This window comes from Crotalus tigris, unplaced genomic scaffold (assembly GCF_016545835.1).
Source record: "Crotalus tigris isolate CLP2741 ecotype Arizona unplaced genomic scaffold, ASM1654583v1 scf7180000018510.657491, whole genome shotgun sequence".
NCBI lineage: Eukaryota > Metazoa > Chordata > Lepidosauria > Squamata > Viperidae > Crotalus > Crotalus tigris.
The window spans coordinates 143669-163494 of NW_024097046.1; the positions used below are offsets into that span (position 1 = coordinate 143669).

The following is a 19826-nucleotide window of genomic DNA, read 5'->3' on the forward strand; positions in this document are numbered from 1 at the left end:
TATAACATTTTCAGACTTACACCACAAGGTTTAATACCAAGGGACAATGTCTAACCATGAGCATCTACGGGAGGGGACAAATGATAACATATGTACAATTACATGATGCAACTTTCTTATATACATTAACCAAATGTAGCCACTTTCTATTTGCATAACAGTAGGCATATGTAATTTTGACATCATGACTTATAGATTTCTAAAGTTAACATATCTATTCCAATTCTCTTCCATAATTCATATCCGGCATGATCAACTAGGCTGCCTAAGATGGAAAGAAATTCAAAACATCTACTGAAATCCAGTTTAAGGAAGATACATTAAGAGTCTGAAAGTTTGATTTTTACTAGATTAAATTTAACACATAAATTTCATGATCAGCACCAACTGTAGCTATTTTAAGGTAACTATAGTAAATTAAATGTATTAAATAATATATTAGTAAAACTTCATGCTAATTGTAATAAATAAAATTACATACTAATTTTATTATATATTTAATAATGCAATATTTATTTATTAACAACTGTAAGTTGCCCAGAATTTAGTACAAGATGAGAAGCTATATAAATGTTTAAAATAAACAAATAAGCAGTCCTTGGAGGGATAACTAGATTCTTTTGCAAAAATTCTGATAGGACACCATTGTAATGGCAGGATTGTTTGTTTGGTGATTAAGCTGCCAACATCTATCCTGCCAAGAATCAACTGGCCAAGTCCTCCTTGGATATCCTATCTAGGATAAATAGGGCTCTCCAAGCACCAGCTCCCTAACTGCATTCAATGAATTAAGATTATATAACAGAAGAATAAGAAGCAGGAATTGATGAAAGACATGGCTCCTGAAATCATACTGATGAAAGACATGGTTCCAGAAGATATCATTTTGGAAATTAGGAAGAATTGAAATGAGAATGTTTATTAACAATTACAAAACACACAATCAAATAAAAAGATGAGTTGTAATTAATGCTAATATCTATTTAGATATTGCCACATTCTGAAATCCAGACTCAATCTTCCCTGAAGCCTGGCCATTTTAAGTCCACCACTCAAAGGACTAGGAATAGAGAGAGACAACATGAAAGTCATATTTTGCTTTCTATATCTCAGAAGGTGCTATTCCTAGTCTGAATTCTAATATGGTATGTTTCTGATTTTGACATATTTCTGATTTTGACAGAATATTTCTATACTGGGTAAAGAATTCTATGTAAAAATGCTTATTTTAGTATTCCTAAGAATGTAATTGCTATGCCTTTTTTTGCATCAAAAAATAACCCAAATTAAATTTGCTTCCTCATCATGTGAAATCATCATGTGTCAATTGGTTTGCTGCTGCTAGTTTCTGAAATGGTTCAGCAATATTTTTGCACTGAAACTGGATTATTTATTGGTACTTCTTTCTTCAGTTCCATTGGTTTGATCATCTTTTGTAATTCAGAAATCCAGTCTGGATCGTCTTCTGCTTCAAAATCCCTACGAAAATATAAAGAATAATTAAGTGGAGGAAAGGGAGATTATCATTTAAAGAAATTCGTAACTACTAAATACATGTATTTTCTGATTAGAAACCCTCGGGACTCCCAGAAGGTAATTTTACTATTAAAATTATTCTATAAGTTCTAAAATCTTTCTGTACAATCTGTTCTAATGTCTATTACAGTCAAAATGCATATATAATACTGTATGTGCTTGAAAGACAGAGATTATTTTTCTCTGGGAAACGTTTTGAATGTCTGAAACAAATATTTATGTTCTCTGTTTAATTTTGCCTGTTTGAGAACTTTCATTGGTCACACATCAGCTTTATGATTCTGTTCTTAATAATCTTCAATATTTTTATTGGTAGACAAAGGCCACAACATATAAATTAGATACTTTTCTGTGCTAGTGGGCTCCTTGAAAATACAGAATAGTAAATATGTAACACCCACCGTATTCTTACATAAAAGACAGATATGAGTTCAAATGTCATGCTCTGGTGATAGCATAATACACTGTATGGTAGATCACTTCTGATGATTTTCAATTTTTCATGTTTTAAGAGAGACTATAATTTCATGAGATTATAATGTCATGAAATTCATGTATCATAAAATTTAAGATTCAGAATTTGTTCTACATATTACTTATTATAGTATACCTGCTCCTAAACTGAATGAGGAATGTATCACATTGAGTGACAAGACTTCTGCTGATTGAAACAGAATTGGGGGGCAAAGGGGGAGGAGAGATCTAAAAGTAGATAAATACAACTCAAAAATGGCATGAAGGTGCAATTGGATTTTTTTTTAATGAGACATGTTTGCATTGAAGAAAAATAGAAAAGCATTCCAACAATTAGTTTTTCAAACTGTATTTCAACATACGTGTCTTCTTCATCTGATCTAGGTTCAAATCTCTCTGTATCCTCCATAAAAGTTTCACCATCTGGTTCATCAGATGCGTTGTTTTCTCCTGTAAGTGGTCCTCTCAGTAGGTCATCTGAAGCTTTAATATTTAAAAATCAGTGCAAATGTTCATGGTTATTTCCATTCAGACATTTTAAAAATCAGTAAGAAAATCAATAAAACTGTATCTTGCTCCCTTATTTTTTCACGTAGCACTTAAACGCGACCTGCCAATTCCCACTATTTCCTCATCCACCAACAATCTGATTCCCTATTCTCATCAGGAGAAATCAATGAGCAAATGAAAAGAAACAATCAAACAAGCACTCCATTGCTAAGATAACCCTCCCGCACCCCCTCTTTACATCTCCCATCCAGAGCAGCTATAATCCCCATTGCGTGCAAACCATATTAAAACCACCAGCTAACTCCAGCTCCCACTGAGACTCAGCACCAAGGTTTAATTACATCCTATCCTAAATACCTCAGAAGGTAGTGAGAGCAGGTAGACCAGTTCATTCTGGGACAGCAGGCAAAAGATTGTTCATTGTTGCTGCAGCCAAGAAAAGTAGTTTTCTGCAGCTCTGCTATAATTGACAAACTACCTAACAACGTATCTCTGGGCATTCAGGAATAGCTGATAGATCGCTCTTCTGCTGTTCCACTGTGGCCACATTCACTATTTCCACCACTTTTGCTGCCACCACTATAACCTCTATTTGCCATTTCGGAGAAGAGCATTCAGTGCAGTTATAAGACCACCCACCAGTTCACCATGTCGAAAGACGGTTCCACCTTCCCACTGAAGGTGCCATCCAGAGAACTCAAAGCTGAAATCCACAGCAACTATGCTGGTTCACTGAAGCTTCAGAAACTCTAATTTCATTTTTGTAAGACCTTCCCTAAAAGCACCTATTCTAAGCACACTAAATGGACCTCACTATGATGAGAAAAAAAAGATTTACCTGCTTTGTGGATTGTGTATGTCTTAAAAGCTAAGGCAACATCAGCATTATGAAGAATATTCATCAAAGTTTGTGAAGGTTCCTTATTCCATTGTTTACGTGTGATGTTTTCATCATATTTTCTCACACAGCCACCTAATTAAAAGGACAGAAATACAGATTATTGGAGAAATTATCCTTTTTCCAATCTCAAACTATAGAACTTCAAATAATCACCTTAAACCATTGCCAGAAACCTTCCAAAAAGAATGTTATAATACTACATACCATAAATAAACTTAAGATCACAAAAAATGAAACTCTTTTTTTAAACCAGTAATTCCCATTTTGGTGGTGGACAAGCAGAACTACATTCAATTTATTTAGCTACTGTATGTTTAGTGAACCATGCCAAGGTATAGGTAAGAAAGCATGCTTATCTTTTGAGTGAAAGTACACTTTAACTGATCCACTGTGGGCACAATTAATTCACTATCCTAAATTCATTGTTCTAAATCATATGCTTTAGCATCTTTCAAATTAAGTACACATTAGTATATCTAACAGAAAGATTTTGAGTATGGAAAATCCGAGGACTGTATGTCATCCCAATCTGACAAAAAACAACAACCCCAAAATGAAATAAATCAATATATGATGCAGCTCTATGCCATAGATGTTGAAACTGCAGTTCTAAATGTACAACTGCTGTATGTAACAATGTTTTCTTACTATTCATTTTCAATCACAAATGTTTGAAAAGCCTAAATGGGCTCTTGGATAATGTAGAGCAGGGGCCACCCCATTGCCGGTAATGGCAAAACCATCCCGATACACTGCGCGACCTCATGTGACGTCGCAAGTTTGACATGTCTAATGTAAAGTATCCAAATAGACTCACCTTTTAATGGTTAGTGCTGAACCTCCAAGTTGGCTTGTGGTAAGATAGTCAACCTAAATAATCATTAAGGCCTCGTTTGTAACACATCTCTCAGGGAATCCCAGTTTAAGATTTTTACAGTCTGCCCTATCTACTGGCCACAGTATATATATATCATCAAACAGGGGTAACAAGCAAACAATCTCAGATGAGAATGAATCCAAGCTTTCTGAATCCTTTAGGAATTACCATTTCTACCCTACTCTTTGTTTCTGTCCTCCCAAAAAGATGCCAAAAGTAGCAGAGAAGTTGGGAACAAATGACAATAAAGCAAGCAAATCACAAACCCACCTAGATTTGGGAAGACAGCATCAACTTAAAACTGACATGGTTTTCTGCAGTTAATTTCTAGTACCATTCCCACCATTCTGATGTCTAGTATCATTCTCCCAGATCAGGGCAAAAACTGTTTCCAGGTAAATTAGTAAAACATTCCGGACAACCTAAATGGAAAATTATCTAATTAATCAAACTGAAATCTTTTCTCCTTCTGGTTTCCCTGCACTCCTTCAAAACAATATCCTTTCTCACAGCTTTTTAAAACACTTTATAGATTTAGGATTCTTCACCCACAGGTTTGTGGAACCTTTTTCTCTTCCTACATGCTGCACTGACATAAAAAAATATGCAAGTCAAAAATGGTAATTCCAGGAGAGCTTGGCTGAAGATGTTTGAAATTTTGCCTATGAGGCAAACTCACTCACTACTTCATCTGTGTTCTCATTCTATGCTGAAAATGGAGCCTTGCCAGTTTATCATTCAACATCTAACTGGTTCTTCTCACACCTCTTTGTCTCTTACACAAGCTGAGATTATTGGGGAAGGCATAGGGGAGAATACCATCTTTAAAAATGTCTCTAATGGCAAATAATACATAATATGCAAATAAATATACATATTATCTCACCTGTGTCCTCCTTGTTTGCAATACTGGAAGAAAGTAAAGGTGCATTTTCCAAAATTTTGATCACTGTACTGGATCCTCCTTTTTCCCACTTTTTTCTATGAAGTTCTGGAAAAAACAGTACAGTATTTGGGGAAACCTTTTGAAGAAATGTTTTAGGAAAATGTCATAGAATCCTTAAATATTCCCTATCTCCAACAATCAGTATAGTATTTTGTATGGCTGAAATGTGATTAAGCCCTTGAAAAAGAATGCTTTTGTGGAAAGAACAGTGACTCTTTCATATTAACTCTTATTTCCTACCAACCTGCAGAGGTACCTCCAGCATCCTATTTGTGGACCCCCAGGAACCAGTATCGTGCCACTGACTGGAAAAAAATGGTCAAATTTTGTGGTGTAATTTTAGCCATATCTGAGGTAAGACTGAGATTGATAATAATAGTACTGTCTCCCTCTCCTATTTCTGCCTTTAAAATCTAAAGCACAAAAAGGGTCAACAAATATTGGAAAAAGGCCAAAAATACCAGCATGACAATTTGTGATGGCATTCAGGAGGCTAATTTGTGGCCCTAACATTGTGGAAATTGTTCTTATCTGTACTAAATGTTTGAGACTTTGAAAAATGTATTGGGAAAGCACAGATATCTTCAGAAAGTAGATAAGAAATTCTTGTTGAGTAACCTTTTGCTCACACAATTCAGATTTTATCTTCTATAATCCTGTCCACATAATAAAAAGCTTTCAAACATTAAAATAAGAAAGTAAAGAGTATATTTAGAACTTTAAGGTAAAGGTGTTTGAAAAAATCTCCACTATGATATACATACCAATCTGGTAATCTGTTGTTTATTGTTTGAAAGTGCAATCCTACCCAGAAGGAACTCTCACTGAGTTCTGATAAATGCTCCTAGGACTGCATTGTCAGAAAAGCTTTAATCATTTACACAGGTGTAAGCCACACAACCTTATGAAAACTAATTCCAGATCATGGTCCCCAAACAGATAGCTTCTAAATTCAACATGTACCTTTTTGATCCACACTTGTTTTCTTCAATTCCATTTCCCTGAAGCTCTTGGAGATGGCTTCTGCTTCTGAACAACTGTTCTTGCTTCCTGCATACATACCACCCTCCTTCATAAGATGAAGATATCATTATTAACTGAACAACCTAAATAAAGTTGGGGGTTATGCTATGCTCAATATTATATGAGTAAGCATCCATTTACATAAAAAGACTTTCCTGTGCTGTTATGTTCCCTCCACATATGGCCACTATATTTGCTCAGGGGGATCCTTAAAACTCTTGAGCAGATGTAAAAACTGCATATGAGTAAGACAAGCAAAAAAAATATATCTGTTTCCTCAGGAAAATTAGGAAAGAAAAATCTGTTCTGTTGGAAAAAAAGTGAGGCATTTAAATACATTCCTTTTTTATCAGGAAAAGAAACACATTTCTGAATACCAACTGTTCAGTAATTAAATTGTATACTATCAAGCATAAAAAAAAGAGTCTTGATCTCAAATGCCAAGTGAAATTCACCCTAAAAAAAGAATGATTTGATTTGAGAAAATGAAGTCCCAAAATAGACTCCTGAGCACTGTTGGAGGAAGACAAAGAGCAAATGCAAATATTTAGGATCATGCTAGGGTGATAGAATATTGAAACATCAGTATTTCTCCATCCTTATTTTATGTGTCAACAGTGATCTACCAGCCCAGTTTAAGATGACATGATCTTGCTGGGGAGGAATATCTGCAGGAACACTGTGAAGCACGGGTGAGAGGGTGCATACTAAGCCCCTCATTTGTGGGATGCCTCAAGCTTTGATGCACTCTTGCATCCCATTCTACAGGAAAACCCTGGGGGGACCTCATCTGTTTGTTTGGGAACTGTTATCAATATGTGGACAATACCAGTTCACCTTGACCTTCAGCAGGCCAAGTGCTGCCATCGATGTCCTTTATTTGAAAATGATGTGGATCTGGATGTAGAGATACAGACAGGCTCAATCTTGCCAAGACAAAATGTCTGTGGATTTTTGTCCCCCTCTTTCTAAATCTGGAGACTTTTCATTTTTAGATTTGGATTGAGTTGGACTTCCCCATTTAAAACTGTTGCCCAATCTGGAGTTATCTCATAGCTCCTGCTCAAAGAGCTCCTGAGGTGGTAGCTTTGGCCAAAAGGGCCTCAACCCAACTACAACCAGCACACCAGAGATGCTTGCTCCTAGACTGGGAAGCTCTTCAAACAATAACCCACACACTAATCATCTCATAGTTAGATGATTGTAATGCACTCCATATCGGGCTGTCCTTGGAGACTTCATAGAAGCCACAACTGGTCCAGAATGCAGTGGAATGGGAGTTTGGGACATGTCTTGATATGTCCCAAACAGCCCATTCAATTTGGAGAAGAAACTTGTAGAGAGGAACTCATACAAAGACAGTTCCCTTAACTCATATTTTTGGGAAGGACTGTGGTAACTGTTTCTACAAAGGAAAAGCTGTAGCTTTCTAAAGAGCTGTCAGTAGGTACAGCAAGTATGCCCACATGAGACATGAAGCACCGTTCCAACCTAAATACAATAGCATTTGTATGCTATTACCTCTGGTAATGAAGATTGTCCAATACATTTTGCCACGCATTTTCTTGCAAGAATTGTATTAGCTGATGGACGGTACTTGGGATTCATCTTGAACATCTGCTTTATCAAATAGTGAAGTTCATAGCTATAGTGTGATGGAAGTGGATTATAGTATCCTTTACATATCTTAAGTATAAGATGTTTCCAACTCTTAGCTTGAAACCAAATTGAACAAATACAGGAAAAACATAGAACTTAGTAGTATTAACATTTTTAGTTTATTAAAAACTCTACAAAAATTCATTCATATCATCTTTGCACAATTCATGTTCATGATCTAACGATGTACGCAATACATTGAAAGTAAGAATTCTATAGTCAGGAATAAAAGCAGTGCAAAAGAAACCAGTGATTCCTAAACTTGGGCAAACCATTGCTTCAACATCACCCAGAAGCCTTTCATAGTCTTGCATATGAGGAGAAAGCCAAGAATTTTTAATTTTTTAATAAAAGTAAAAGTTAATTTAATGAGACTCTACTTTTTGGAACACAGACCTATGCAGCACATAAGCTTTAAAAGCTATTCCTGCAATTAGGCAGGTATTTTCTGGTATTTGATTTCATTCTTCTCTACAATTAAAAATAATCTAGGTCTTTCAGATCAATGAGATTTCTGCTCAAAAACATTCTGAATATGGGATTTAATATCTGGGGAGTTAAGATTTGTTTTCATCTCTGATATGAAAGCTATGATATGCTGTATTTTTTGCTTTTTAATCTCAGTTTTTTCCTTACACATTTACTAAATGGCCTACAGGGCCAATTATTAATGTCATTAGATTGACCTATATTATATTGTTCTATATACATTCTAGTATGTATGTGTTACAAAATTAAAGTGTTGCTCACTGGGGAGAAAATACATAGAAACTGCATCTTTTCTTGGAAATAAAACATAAAAAAGAATACTCACTGGATGTTTTAAGGTGCACAGCTCATATAAAACACAACCCAGAGACCAAATATCACTAGAAAAGCAAGATTTAAATATGTTAGCTTAAGATCACAATTACCATGACATTTGCTAAAAATAAGTTATGAGGTTTTTTTTTCTTTTTTTGTTCCTAAAGTGCTGCATGAGGAATTAAAAATAACCATGTCAGACAGAATGTTGGATACTGCAAAACCATGAGGCAGTGCTTCACAATTGTTGTAATCACAACAAAAATTTAACATAATAAAATAAAGAATTGTAGGAAGTAGGGGTTGCTGAACTTTCTCCCCTTGAAGTCTAATGAGGAGAAACTGGAAGAGAAAAGCAATAAAGCATTGTGAAGCAGAGAACAGAACAAAATGTTAAATAGGCTCTTGAACCCTACCAAAATATTATGTCTCTTTTTCTCCAATAGCAAATCCACATAATGAAATTAAAATGCAACTAGACATGATGACAAATGAGCTCAACTTTATTCTGCCAGCAGAATAAGTGAGCTAATTTAAAGGACAGCATGGAGAAGATGAAGAGAAAATCTTATCTTGCTCAGTTTCTTATTAGAACATAAATTTCCCTTGGTTAATATTAATGCTACTATTTTCAATATCAAAGTTCTTTCTGAGTGAGACTAAGGTATTTTTTTTTCAGAAGTAGCATCATTCCTTCTAAGTTTATTTGGAAGGGATGAATAAGTGTAATTTTAATATTTGCTGCCAGCATTCCAAATAGTAATCTTTTAGTTATTGTACTATATTGTAGTTTTCTCCTGTGCTATTGATTCTTTTACTGGCAGCCTAGTCTTTAAATGTAGGAAAGGAAGATTGCTATTATATTAATTAATTCACTCATTCATTCTCTTATTTAGAGGATCACTTGATTATGATCACTTGGTGAAATCAAATCAAATCTGTTATTATGGTCACGGATTAAAAGGTTGTACAATAACATAACAAAAGTTAATAGACGGAGTGAAAAACTCAAAATACTGAAGAGCAAGCTTGCTAAATGGCTTCTCCAAAGAGGAGTTCCTACTTATGGGCTATAAACACGCACTTAGTAATTTAAACAGCATATTAAAAATCAGACAGTCCAACAGGATCTGTCTGTTCCACCCAAGAACACTTTCTTGAGCAGTCAGGCCCCACTTCACATAAGCAAGTTATTTATATAACTTGTTTCTAATTTCGGAGGGACTAACTCTAACGTGCTGTACGGATCTCCCCAGACTTAAGGTTATTAAAACCTGCCTTATGAAATTGTCTTTTGCATGGAATACATTCCCTGTACATTATTTAAAAATAATTTTAAAGAAAATTCTTTTTTTAGTTCAATCAGTTATTCCTTGCCACAACTGCATAAAAATAATATTTAGTTTTGAATCATGTTTGTAAATTGAGTAATGTTCTCAAATTGTGAGCACTAAATACAATTTTTCCATTAGTTCTTCAACATTACACAGTTTTAAAATCAGAACTCTTGTATACCTCAATTAATTTTTACCTTTTATTGTTGTATGGCACATTCTCCCAAATTTCTGGAGGCACATAGTAAGGGGTTCCTACATATGAACAAGCAAATGCCATGGGGCTAGTCCAAAAACAAATATAAATGTTAGTGATGAACAGATGAGTATTCCAACAGCAGCCAACTATTAGATATTATTTTTAAAAAGTCAAAAAAGATTTCTAGACACAATTTGACATATACTTGCCTTTTAAGAAGAACTGCAGATCCAAAGTCTCCCAGTTTTATTTTTCCATTTTGTGTGAGAAATACATTCTATATTATGAAGCAGAAATAAAATAGCCAGATTTCACTCCTTGTATTACCATCTGTGTTTATAGCATCAGCCTTATTTTATGGCCTTACTAATAGTATATACCAGGTTTAATTCCATGTTCTAGTTTAGGAATCATTAATAAATATAATTAATACAATTCATTATTCTGGTTCATCACTCAGTCAGATGTTTAGCCTGGATTTCATATTTTTATCCACCTACTAAGTCCCTTTCAAGGCTCTTAGGTAGGCAGATGTTACTGCTTGATAGTGTTAAAGGTATCGTTGCAGAATATAAGCTGTTCCAAGTGAAGCTGCCTATTGCAATTGACTGATAGTTATCTTTGTCAATGCCAATGGCTCCAAATGTTTTAGGATTACATCTAAGATGCCTTTGCTTTCTTCTTACTATTACCATTATATCCAAATATTAATCACGATGTCCCAACTCAGCTTAAACAGAAATCTCCCTTAGTAAATTACATTAAAGGAATTAACTTATTTCAGTGATGAGTCTGACACAAATGGAATTCAAATAATCTCTGTACTTATGTCATTGGCTAAAGCATGTGTCTCCATTTGACTGTGAGCTTGGACTCAAATAATATGATAGAGATGGGTCATTCTGGAGGTTGGGGGCAATTTTAAAATTTTGAGATCATGTTTAGGGAGCATGCTCAATGAATGGTTGCTTCTAGTGTAGGAAAGCCACCCCCCCAGAATAAAATATTCTTTATAACTAATATTAAAAAGAGGCAGAATAGAATATTTCCCTTAAAAGAGAAGAGGAGAAACATCTTCTTAAAGGCAGAAAGCAATCCCAGTCTTCCTGCTATAAACAGCCTCAAGGGGCTAGTCTTTATGTTCATATTAGTAAAGTTGGAAGGGACCTTGGAGGTCATCTAGTCCAACCCCCTGCTCGGGCAGGAAACCCTACACCATTTCGGACAAGTGGCTGTCCAGTCTCTTCTTAAAAACTTCCAGTGTTGGAGCATTTACTGCTTCTGGAGGCAGGCTGTTCCACTGATTAATTGTTCTCACTGTCAGGAAGTTTCTCCTTAGTTCTAGTTGCTTCTCTCCTTGATTAGTTTCCACCCGTTGCTTCTTCTCCTGCCTTCAGGTGCTTTGGAAAATAGCTTAATTCCCTCTTCTTTATGGCAGCCCCTGAGATATTGGAATACTGCTATCATGTCCCCCCTTGTCCTTCTCTTCGTTAAACTAGACATACCCAATTCTAGCAACCGTTCCTTATATGTTTTACCCTCCAGTCCCCTAATCATTTTTGTTGCTCTTCTCTGTACTCTTTCTAGAGTCTCAACATCTTTTTTGCATCGTGGTGACCAAAACTGGATGCAGTATTCCAAGTGTGGCCTTACCAAGGCATTGAAGAGTGGTATTAATACTTCACGTGATCTTGATTCTATCCCTCTGTTAATACAGCCTAGCACTGTGTTGGCCTTTTTGGCAGCTGCAGCACACTGCTGGCTCATATTTAGGTGATTGTCTACTAGGACTCCGAGGTCCCTCTCACAGTTACTACTATTGAGCATGGTGCCACTTATGCTGTACTTGTGCATTTGGTTTTTCTTGCCTAAATGTAGAACCTTGCTTTTTTCACCATTGAATTTCATTTTGTATCCATTCAGAATGCTGCATCACTCTGTTCATAAACAAAGAGCAGCCAGAAACTTTGAACAGGCAACACCATAGCAAGGAGCTGAAACTGACAAGATTAGCTCAGACAAATAAAACACCTAGTATTTGCATTTCCCCTTTTGCCTGTAAAGCCAGCTATGACCCCTACATGACCCCATAGGGATCTGGCAACAGCCATTAAAATATTAAAGGACATATGTATAAAATGTAATAGAACGTATAAAAGCCCACCTATTCTCAACCCTATTTTGTCATCCACCTCAGAAACATGCTGCGGTCACTGTTGTTTCTGGCTACCAAATAAATGGAGACCTCCTTTCCCAAAAAAACTTGCAGCCTGCCTTCAATTCATTTTTTCAGCATCTTTCTCCTGGCTTGAAAACAGGACCAACACTTTACTTCCAACACTAGAACATCTGCCAGAGTGGATATTACCAGTAATAACACATTTATCAGAAAGCAACCGACTTCTGCACTATTATACCAATTGGAATTTTATGGGGCATAGATTACCCTGGTATTAAAGGCTTATGCCTTGATATGCAGTAGGAAAGCTACTGATTTATTTCAATTACCATAATACTTTAAGTTCAGTCAATAAGGGAGTCCAGTGAGCATGAATAGAGTTGGAACATACCCGTACCTTGGTACGTGAGTGGTTTGATAAAGAAAAAGAATACATATAAATATTTGTACATAGTTAAAGTAATACTAAACTGAAATTTATAGCAGAGATGATTTTATCATTTTCAGCTTTCTAAACAGGAGATGCCTGGTAGTAATTTTATAATAAAATCTACTGAGGAGATTCCAATTACCTTTGATTTGATGTCCCTGTGCAATATACGTTTCTCATGAATATGATTTATACCCAAACACATCTGTGCAAACCATTTAAGTATCTGTGAGAAAGACAAAACACAGCACATGAAAATGAACTGAACTATAAAAGAAAAAAAAAGCAAGTATTCTACAATTATATTGGTCAGTAACCATACAATTTGATACAATACAATATGTGAAATCAAACAAGTACTTCAAAATATTCTACAGCTAATCTGCACTAGTACCGTGAATACTACTAATTCATTCCTTTGTTTATATATGAATCTGAGTAATTTCAAAGAAATTTTATATTGGATTACTATGAGCTACTTGCAACATGTTCCACCATAGAAATGATACTTCACTGCATCTAAAAATGTTTAATTGAACCCTCATTCAAGTCTGAAATCAAAAGAAGTCTATGTGGATACCATCTATAGGAGGTAAAGTACATTTCCAGATTCTAAAGGATGAAAACAATCCTTCATTTTTTACAAATACAGACATGCAATATATGTGCAATAAAACAAAAAATAAAATATAGTTTTGAAATATTCATTCTTTAAAATATTTACTTTTCAAAGTGAAAACAAAAAGTTATGAATTCAGCCTGATCTGCCATGGCTGATATAGATTACATAATATTGTATAAAGAAACTCTGTATCAGTGGCATGCATTATAGGAGAGCTGCATTTATCTGCAGAAACTAAAATTTAGGAGTCTGGAACACATTTCCAGGCTAACAAATTTTATTTAATAAAGGGAACTATGGCTCTCAAAAGCATATGCCATTTAATAAAATTGGTTAGTTGGAAAAACTGATGCCAGACTCTTGATTTTGGGCTATCAATGGCACAATCATTATAAGGTTATCCTTTTTACTTTGTACTTTAAGTTCTTTATATTTAGCTCCACTTTAAAAACATTTTTGGTCTACTGCTATGACTACAACAATAAATCAAGGAGTGTTAATAAAGGAGAGATATTTCTCTGCAGCCTATGAATACCTCTCCCAACAGTCATCAAAATCTTCCATCTCAATTATTTAAGAATTTAAATATATTTGGATTCTTACTGTATCTTCAGGAAACAATTTCCCCTTCTGCAATTTAATCTTTTGTAGGAGATCTCCACCATCACAATATTCCATCACTATATGCAGATGTCCATCAGCTAATTTTTAAATAATTTTAAAATACATTAGTATTACATCAAGTGAAATGTAACAAACAGTAAACATCAAGATGAAAAAACATTTGCAATTCAGCAAATTGAATAATGCAACTGTAACAACATGTATTATTAATTACTAAAATGCACTTATTTACCTTCAAAAGAGTTTGCATACATCACAATATTTGGGTGATTCAGTTTAGCCAATATTATAGATTCATTCCAGGACTTTTCTATATTGGAGACAGACTAAAAATATATTATTACTTGTAAGTTTAAAAAAAATCATTGTTTTATACTTTCCTTATTGCATTTCATGTCTTGCTTTTGCTCATCAAAGTGGTTTAATATTTATGAATATAGTAAAATAATAATTTTAAACAAATGTAAAAGCATCCTTCAAAAGAATGCTTCTTACAATAGCAAGAAGAAAAAAAATCAGAAAGAACCAATCATTCCATTTAGTAAAGGGAATCGGTATGTAAAATTAAACAAACATTTGATAAAGAACAAATGAAAATGCTATTTAGCAAAACTGCCACCAGAACAGAGAAAGTTAAAGAGAGCAGAGCAATTTCTTGAGGCAACAAGGTCCTCTCGTACTGGGCACCACTAATGCAAAAGTTGTCTTATGCTTTATCACCAACCAAATCTCTGAAGGCAATGTTAGTTGTTAAATGGGGATCAGATGAAAGACATAAATTGTAACTACAATCCTTAGGTATCCTAGGTTTGGTTTGGGCATAATGTTATACCAGAAATTATTAGACTAGCTTACTTCCCTGATCCCTGAAAGTAGCATTCTTCAAGCAAAGGTACATGGATAAAAATTGTTCTTGTTAGACGAGCAATATATTATTAGTGAATAGGTGGTTCCACAGATATCTTGATCCTGAACCATAAAGAGTTTTAAGGGTAGCAACAAACACTTTGAATTGCACCTGAAAGCCAATTGACTAATATTGCAATGCTCTAACTAGTGTGATTATATGGGTAAAAGAGAAGAATTTAGGGAAGGAAGTAGTTACCTTGGGAAGTCTTATTTCTTTCATTGCATATTTCTGTCTTGTGCTTTTATGCTGGACTAAGAGGACTCTACCAAACGATCCTTCCCCAAGTTCCATTAGTACACTGTAATTCTCCATGATAATCAAAATGCTTTAAATTTTTGCAGGTGTCTTCAGAAAGCTCAGTAGGTTCAATGCTTCCTTTCACCAGAATTTCCTAGTAACAAGCATCAAAATAAAAGACATGGTTGATTATCAGTTCATCTTTATGCTATACTCCAGTTCTCTCTCTCCAACTTCAAAACTAAAAGATTTGCAAATTATTAAATATTTATATACTTTTATGTATAACCAGTCATTATCCAATTTGACGTTGAATCTTGAAACTCAAGTACTTTGGCCACCTAATGAGAAGGATGGACTCACTGGAGAAGAGCCTAATAATGCTGGGAAAGATTGAGGACAATAAAAGAAAGGGATGACAGAGAATGAGGTGGCTGGATGGAGTCACTGAAGCAGTAGGCGGACTCCAGAAGATGGTAGAGGACAGGAAGGCCTGGAGGAACGACTTCGCAACTAACAACAACATCCAATTTCACTATTTTTCCAGTCTGCTCAATGAAGAGCTTTTGATAATTAAAATAATGCAGGTCTCCTTATTTAACCCTACGCTATTTGGTTATCCTTGAATTAGAAATTAGTGGTGGCTCATAATTGGTGGTAATCGTTTGTCCAAAATATATAAAATATAATAGAACATAACTCTTATATCATGAACCAGAACTATCTCTAGACATCGGATTCCCAAAAGATGCATAAACAGCTATTACAAGTTACAGTGACATAAAAATCATGACATTATGTAAAAAACATTATTTTTATCAATCATGTCCCAATATCTGATGCAAGTACATCATTTACCTGGTGACATCATGTCATTATTTTCCTGCTTTATACTCTCATCTATGTAAAGAAATTTTAATATTAATCAACTTCAGTGAATGATTCCAATTAATCCCCTTCTTGGACAACAATCAACCTACTTCTAAGTATGTCTCTTGTTTCTTCATCCAACTCTGATAGATCAAGGAGATAACTTTTGGACATTATGCTTGTGTTCAGCCATAATAATTAAACTGTGAAACTCATATCAATCATGTCTACAGGTAGTTCTTGACTTATGACCACAACTGGAACTAGAATCTCCACTACTAAGCAAAATGGTTGTTAAATGAGTTGTGCCCAATTTTACAATTTTTTTATTATGGTTGTTAAGCAAATCATATGGTCATTAAGCAAACCCAACTTCCCCTAATAATTAGCTTAGTTTATCATAAACTATTATTTCCAAAGATTGAGTTAATAAACTCTCTACTCCAAAAACAAGCAAATCTGAACCAGGGCGCAGATGATACACAATTCAGCTTTGTTTTTTAATTATTATCCTGATTACCACAATCAAACAATGGGAATTGGAGAAGCATGTTCTATTTTTTTAAAAAAAAAAAACACAACCACCCCGTGTTCCCACAATTTGTGGGAATTAATTTCAAAGACAGCAGTTACAGTACATCAAGAAAATGAAAGACACACGGTTGACCAACATAGGGCATTTTTGCAAAACACACCCACACTCCGAAGTGGGTGGAACAGAAATCAGAGGCGCAGTAGGGTTTTTTTATTTCCTTTGTTTAGCTCTACAAGAGCAAGGGATGTAAGAGACTAGCATTATTAGCGTTTTTCATTTTTAATAAGAAACATACCAGCCCTGAATGCCTCCGCGAGCTTGGGAGGCAAGGGACACCAACATTTCCAACGCCGTCTTTCAGACATGGGAGGGCGGAGGCTGAACGTCAAGAAACCTCAAATCCATCCGCATACCCAGCCAGTAATTCTCATCCTACATGCAGCAAATCCCGCTCAGGGAAGCTAGATCCGTTGAGGGGAGAAAGAGCAGCTGAGTGACTGAGACAGAGCCGTAAAGTAGAGATCCCCTTCTTACTACAGTACTTTGAATGCACGCAACGGGCTTGCGATGGCCCTTTCTTAAAGATGCCCGCCGCTCCCCGGTTGCCTACCGAGACACTGCAAATTCTGGTCGAGCGAGTCTCTTGACCGGCTCGGCCCAGCCAGTTCAGAGACGCCAGCAAAGAAGAGAGGGTGGAGACCATGGTTCCGATGGGCGTGGTTTCGATAGAAAGGGCAAAGCTTTCTTTTACACAGGGCAAAAGATCGCCGCCAGAAGCTAGATTTCTAGTTTTCTCTGAGTAGATTTTCTTCCAAGCATCCCTTTAGAAGTGATTTTGATAATGGACCTTGGTAAGCTCGTGAACTAGACTGTTGCTACCCACGGGGTTGTGTGTTAATGGAGCCTGTTTCAGACATAGGGAAATTAAGTGCTGGAAATAAAAGCAGGGGTTCTGTGTTTGAATTGCCCTCCCAAAACACACACCAAGATTCTGCAAATTGCTGCTTCACCCGGGCTGGGTGGTGGGAATGTTCCCTAGTCTGTGCCAAGAAGTCACCCAAGGCATGAAGGTCATCGCCAGCTGCCCAGCTGCAGATGTTGCATTGGGCAGTCATGGGAAGGCCCTGGAGGCAGAAGGTCACTGTAGTGACAATGGCGAAGGCGTAATTTGCAGGAGAAGCAGTAGTTTTTACCAAGAAAATAATATGTATGGACAATAGGAAATGACTGACAAAGTGAGATTGGATGATGGGCTTCATAGGTCAGATGGTGCCCAGCTTGCAGTTGAGAAAGAACTGAAGATCTTCTGGAGTATTAGAGTAATGGGGCTAATGGCATGACTAGATTAAAACCCTGATGTCTGCTTGTTAATGTTGTCATGCAGTAAAAGAGCATCAAAGCTGCAAAGACAAAATTACAATGAGAACATGGAATGTAAGAAACACGAACACCAGGAAAGCTCAACACAATGAAAGATTAAATGAATTGATTACACATTGACTCTTAGATATCAATAAACTGAAATGGTCTAGAATCAGGTAGTTTCAGTTAGACTAGCATACCATTTACTATTCAGGACATAAAAAACAAAGGAATGTCATTGCTTTCATAGTAAAAAAAGATGTTTGGTACTGTGCAGTTAACAGCCAAATAATATCAATTGATCTTTAATATAAAAGTTATCCAAGTTTATACTGCAGCTACTGATGGAAAGAAATGCAACTGAGTTCAAATGTATTGCTTGTAGAGGCTGGTATGCCAAGATTGGAAATACTGAGGAAAATATCTGGTCTAGGAAACTGAAATGAAGCAGGAAAATAACTTATAAATTTACGTCAATCTAATTATGTCAGTGTTAATACAATCTTCAAAAAACCAGATACCTATACAAAAGGAATACCATCAGATAGAGAATAGAAAAATCAAATGAACTACTCATGTACTTTGACATCAATAGTGCTAAGAGCTACTTGTAGAACCCATGATAAAATTCTGGGGTTATCAGCATCTTACATTCTACCCTCCGCTAAAGTTATTGGGCAGTTTGGCATGGGCAAATTGGCAGTGGTTAGAATTCTAGGAAGTGGAATTATTGGCATCCAATTGTTTTGCAAACTTTTTAATTCCTTTCCCAGACTCATAGGCATATATAACCTCTCTGAAAGCCTGAGTTTTGATTTGATGTGGTGTGGGAAGTCAGCCTCCCCCAGAGAAAGAAATATTTTTGGGAATATTAAAAGGCAGAATATTATATTTCCCCAAAGGATCTTAAAGGCAGAAACCACCCTTCCCCCAAGTCTCTCTGCTGCAAACAAAAACCAGGTCTGCAGAAATGCAGATGTGATAATCTTGTCAGAAAGATTGGAGCCAGGAAGCTTGGAACTGATGGGATTAGAAAGACAAAATCCTAGAACAGTGATGGCGAACCTTTTAGAGATCAAGTGCCCAAAAACCAGACCTGCCCCGCCCTGCCCACCCGCAGGGCCACCCACCACCTCCACAGCCCACTGCAGATCACCTTTAAAGGAAGCGGTGGTGAGACCCCTCCTCAAGAAGCCTTCCCTGGACCCAGCTGTTTTGAAGAACTTTCGTCCTGTCTCTAACCTCCCCTTTGTGGGGAAGGTTGTAGAGAAGGTGGTGGCGTCCCAACTCTTGCGATCCTTGGATGAAACTAATTATCTGGACCCTTTTCAATCTGGTTTCAGGCCCGGCTACAGCACTGAGACTGCTTTGGTCGCACTGATGACCTCTGGCGAGCCTGGGATAGGGGTCACTCTATCCTGGTGCTTCTTGACCTCTCAGCGGCTTTCGATACCATCGACCATGGTATCCTTCTGCGTCATCTCGGAGAGGTGGGGGTGGGCGGCACCGTATTGCGGTGGTTCTCCTACCTCTCTGACAGGTCGCAGTCGATGCTGGCGGGCAGACAGAGATCGACCCCTAGGCGCCTCGATCATGGGGTGCCTCAGGGCTCGGTCCTGTCCCCCCTCCTTTTTAACATCTACATGAAACTGCTGGGTGAGATCATTCGGCAGACACGGGGGGAGGTATCATCAGTACGCGGATGATACCCAATTATATATCTCCACCCCGTGTCCTTTCAGTGAAGCAGTCGATGTGATGTGCTGGTGCCTGGAAGATGTGAGGGCCTGGATG

General features: G+C 36.5%; 1 protein-coding gene across 7 annotated transcripts; it reads right to left on the minus strand.

Moving 5' to 3' along the window:
- Positions 1 to 489: 489 nt before the first annotated feature.
- NEK3 (NIMA related kinase 3) lies at positions 490 to 17390 on the minus strand. Of its 7 annotated transcripts, XM_039353283.1 has the most exons (15): positions 17281 to 17380; positions 16966 to 17131; positions 15224 to 15419; positions 14351 to 14444; positions 14098 to 14195; positions 13015 to 13098; positions 10473 to 10540; positions 10262 to 10348; positions 8741 to 8795; positions 7789 to 7989; positions 6208 to 6313; positions 5185 to 5289; positions 3359 to 3493; positions 2373 to 2493; positions 490 to 1479 (listed from the first exon to the last, which is right to left on the minus strand). In XM_039353283.1, exons 3-15 carry the CDS (start codon positions 15338 to 15340, stop codon positions 1359 to 1361), a joined length of 1392 nt encoding a protein of 463 aa, XP_039209217.1. In that variant the 5' UTR covers positions 15341 to 15419; positions 16966 to 17131; positions 17281 to 17380; the 3' UTR covers positions 490 to 1358. The 7 variants fall into 7 exon arrangements, with proteins under 7 accessions (XP_039209217.1, XP_039209219.1, XP_039209220.1 ...); XM_039353285.1 differs by lacking the exon at positions 16966 to 17131 and having other exon boundaries at positions 17281 to 17390; XM_039353286.1 differs by lacking the exon at positions 17281 to 17380 and having other exon boundaries at positions 7789 to 7884; positions 16966 to 17273.
- Positions 17391 to 19826: the final 2436 nt, after the last annotated feature.

Bases quoted from the DNA above. Each gene is read 5' to 3' on its own strand.
- NEK3 (XM_039353285.1), bottom strand. From the start codon at position 15,340: ATGGAGAATTACAGTGTACTAATGGAACTTGGGGAAGGATCGTTTGGT. The intron at 14,196-14,350 runs GTAAATAAGTGC...TTTAAAAATTAG, and splicing joins GTATGCAAACTCTTTTGAAG to CTGATGGACATCTGCATATA. The intron at 13,099-14,097 runs GTAAGAATCCAA...TCTTTCTCACAG, and splicing joins AATTGTTTCCTGAAGATACA to ATACTTAAATGGTTTGCACA.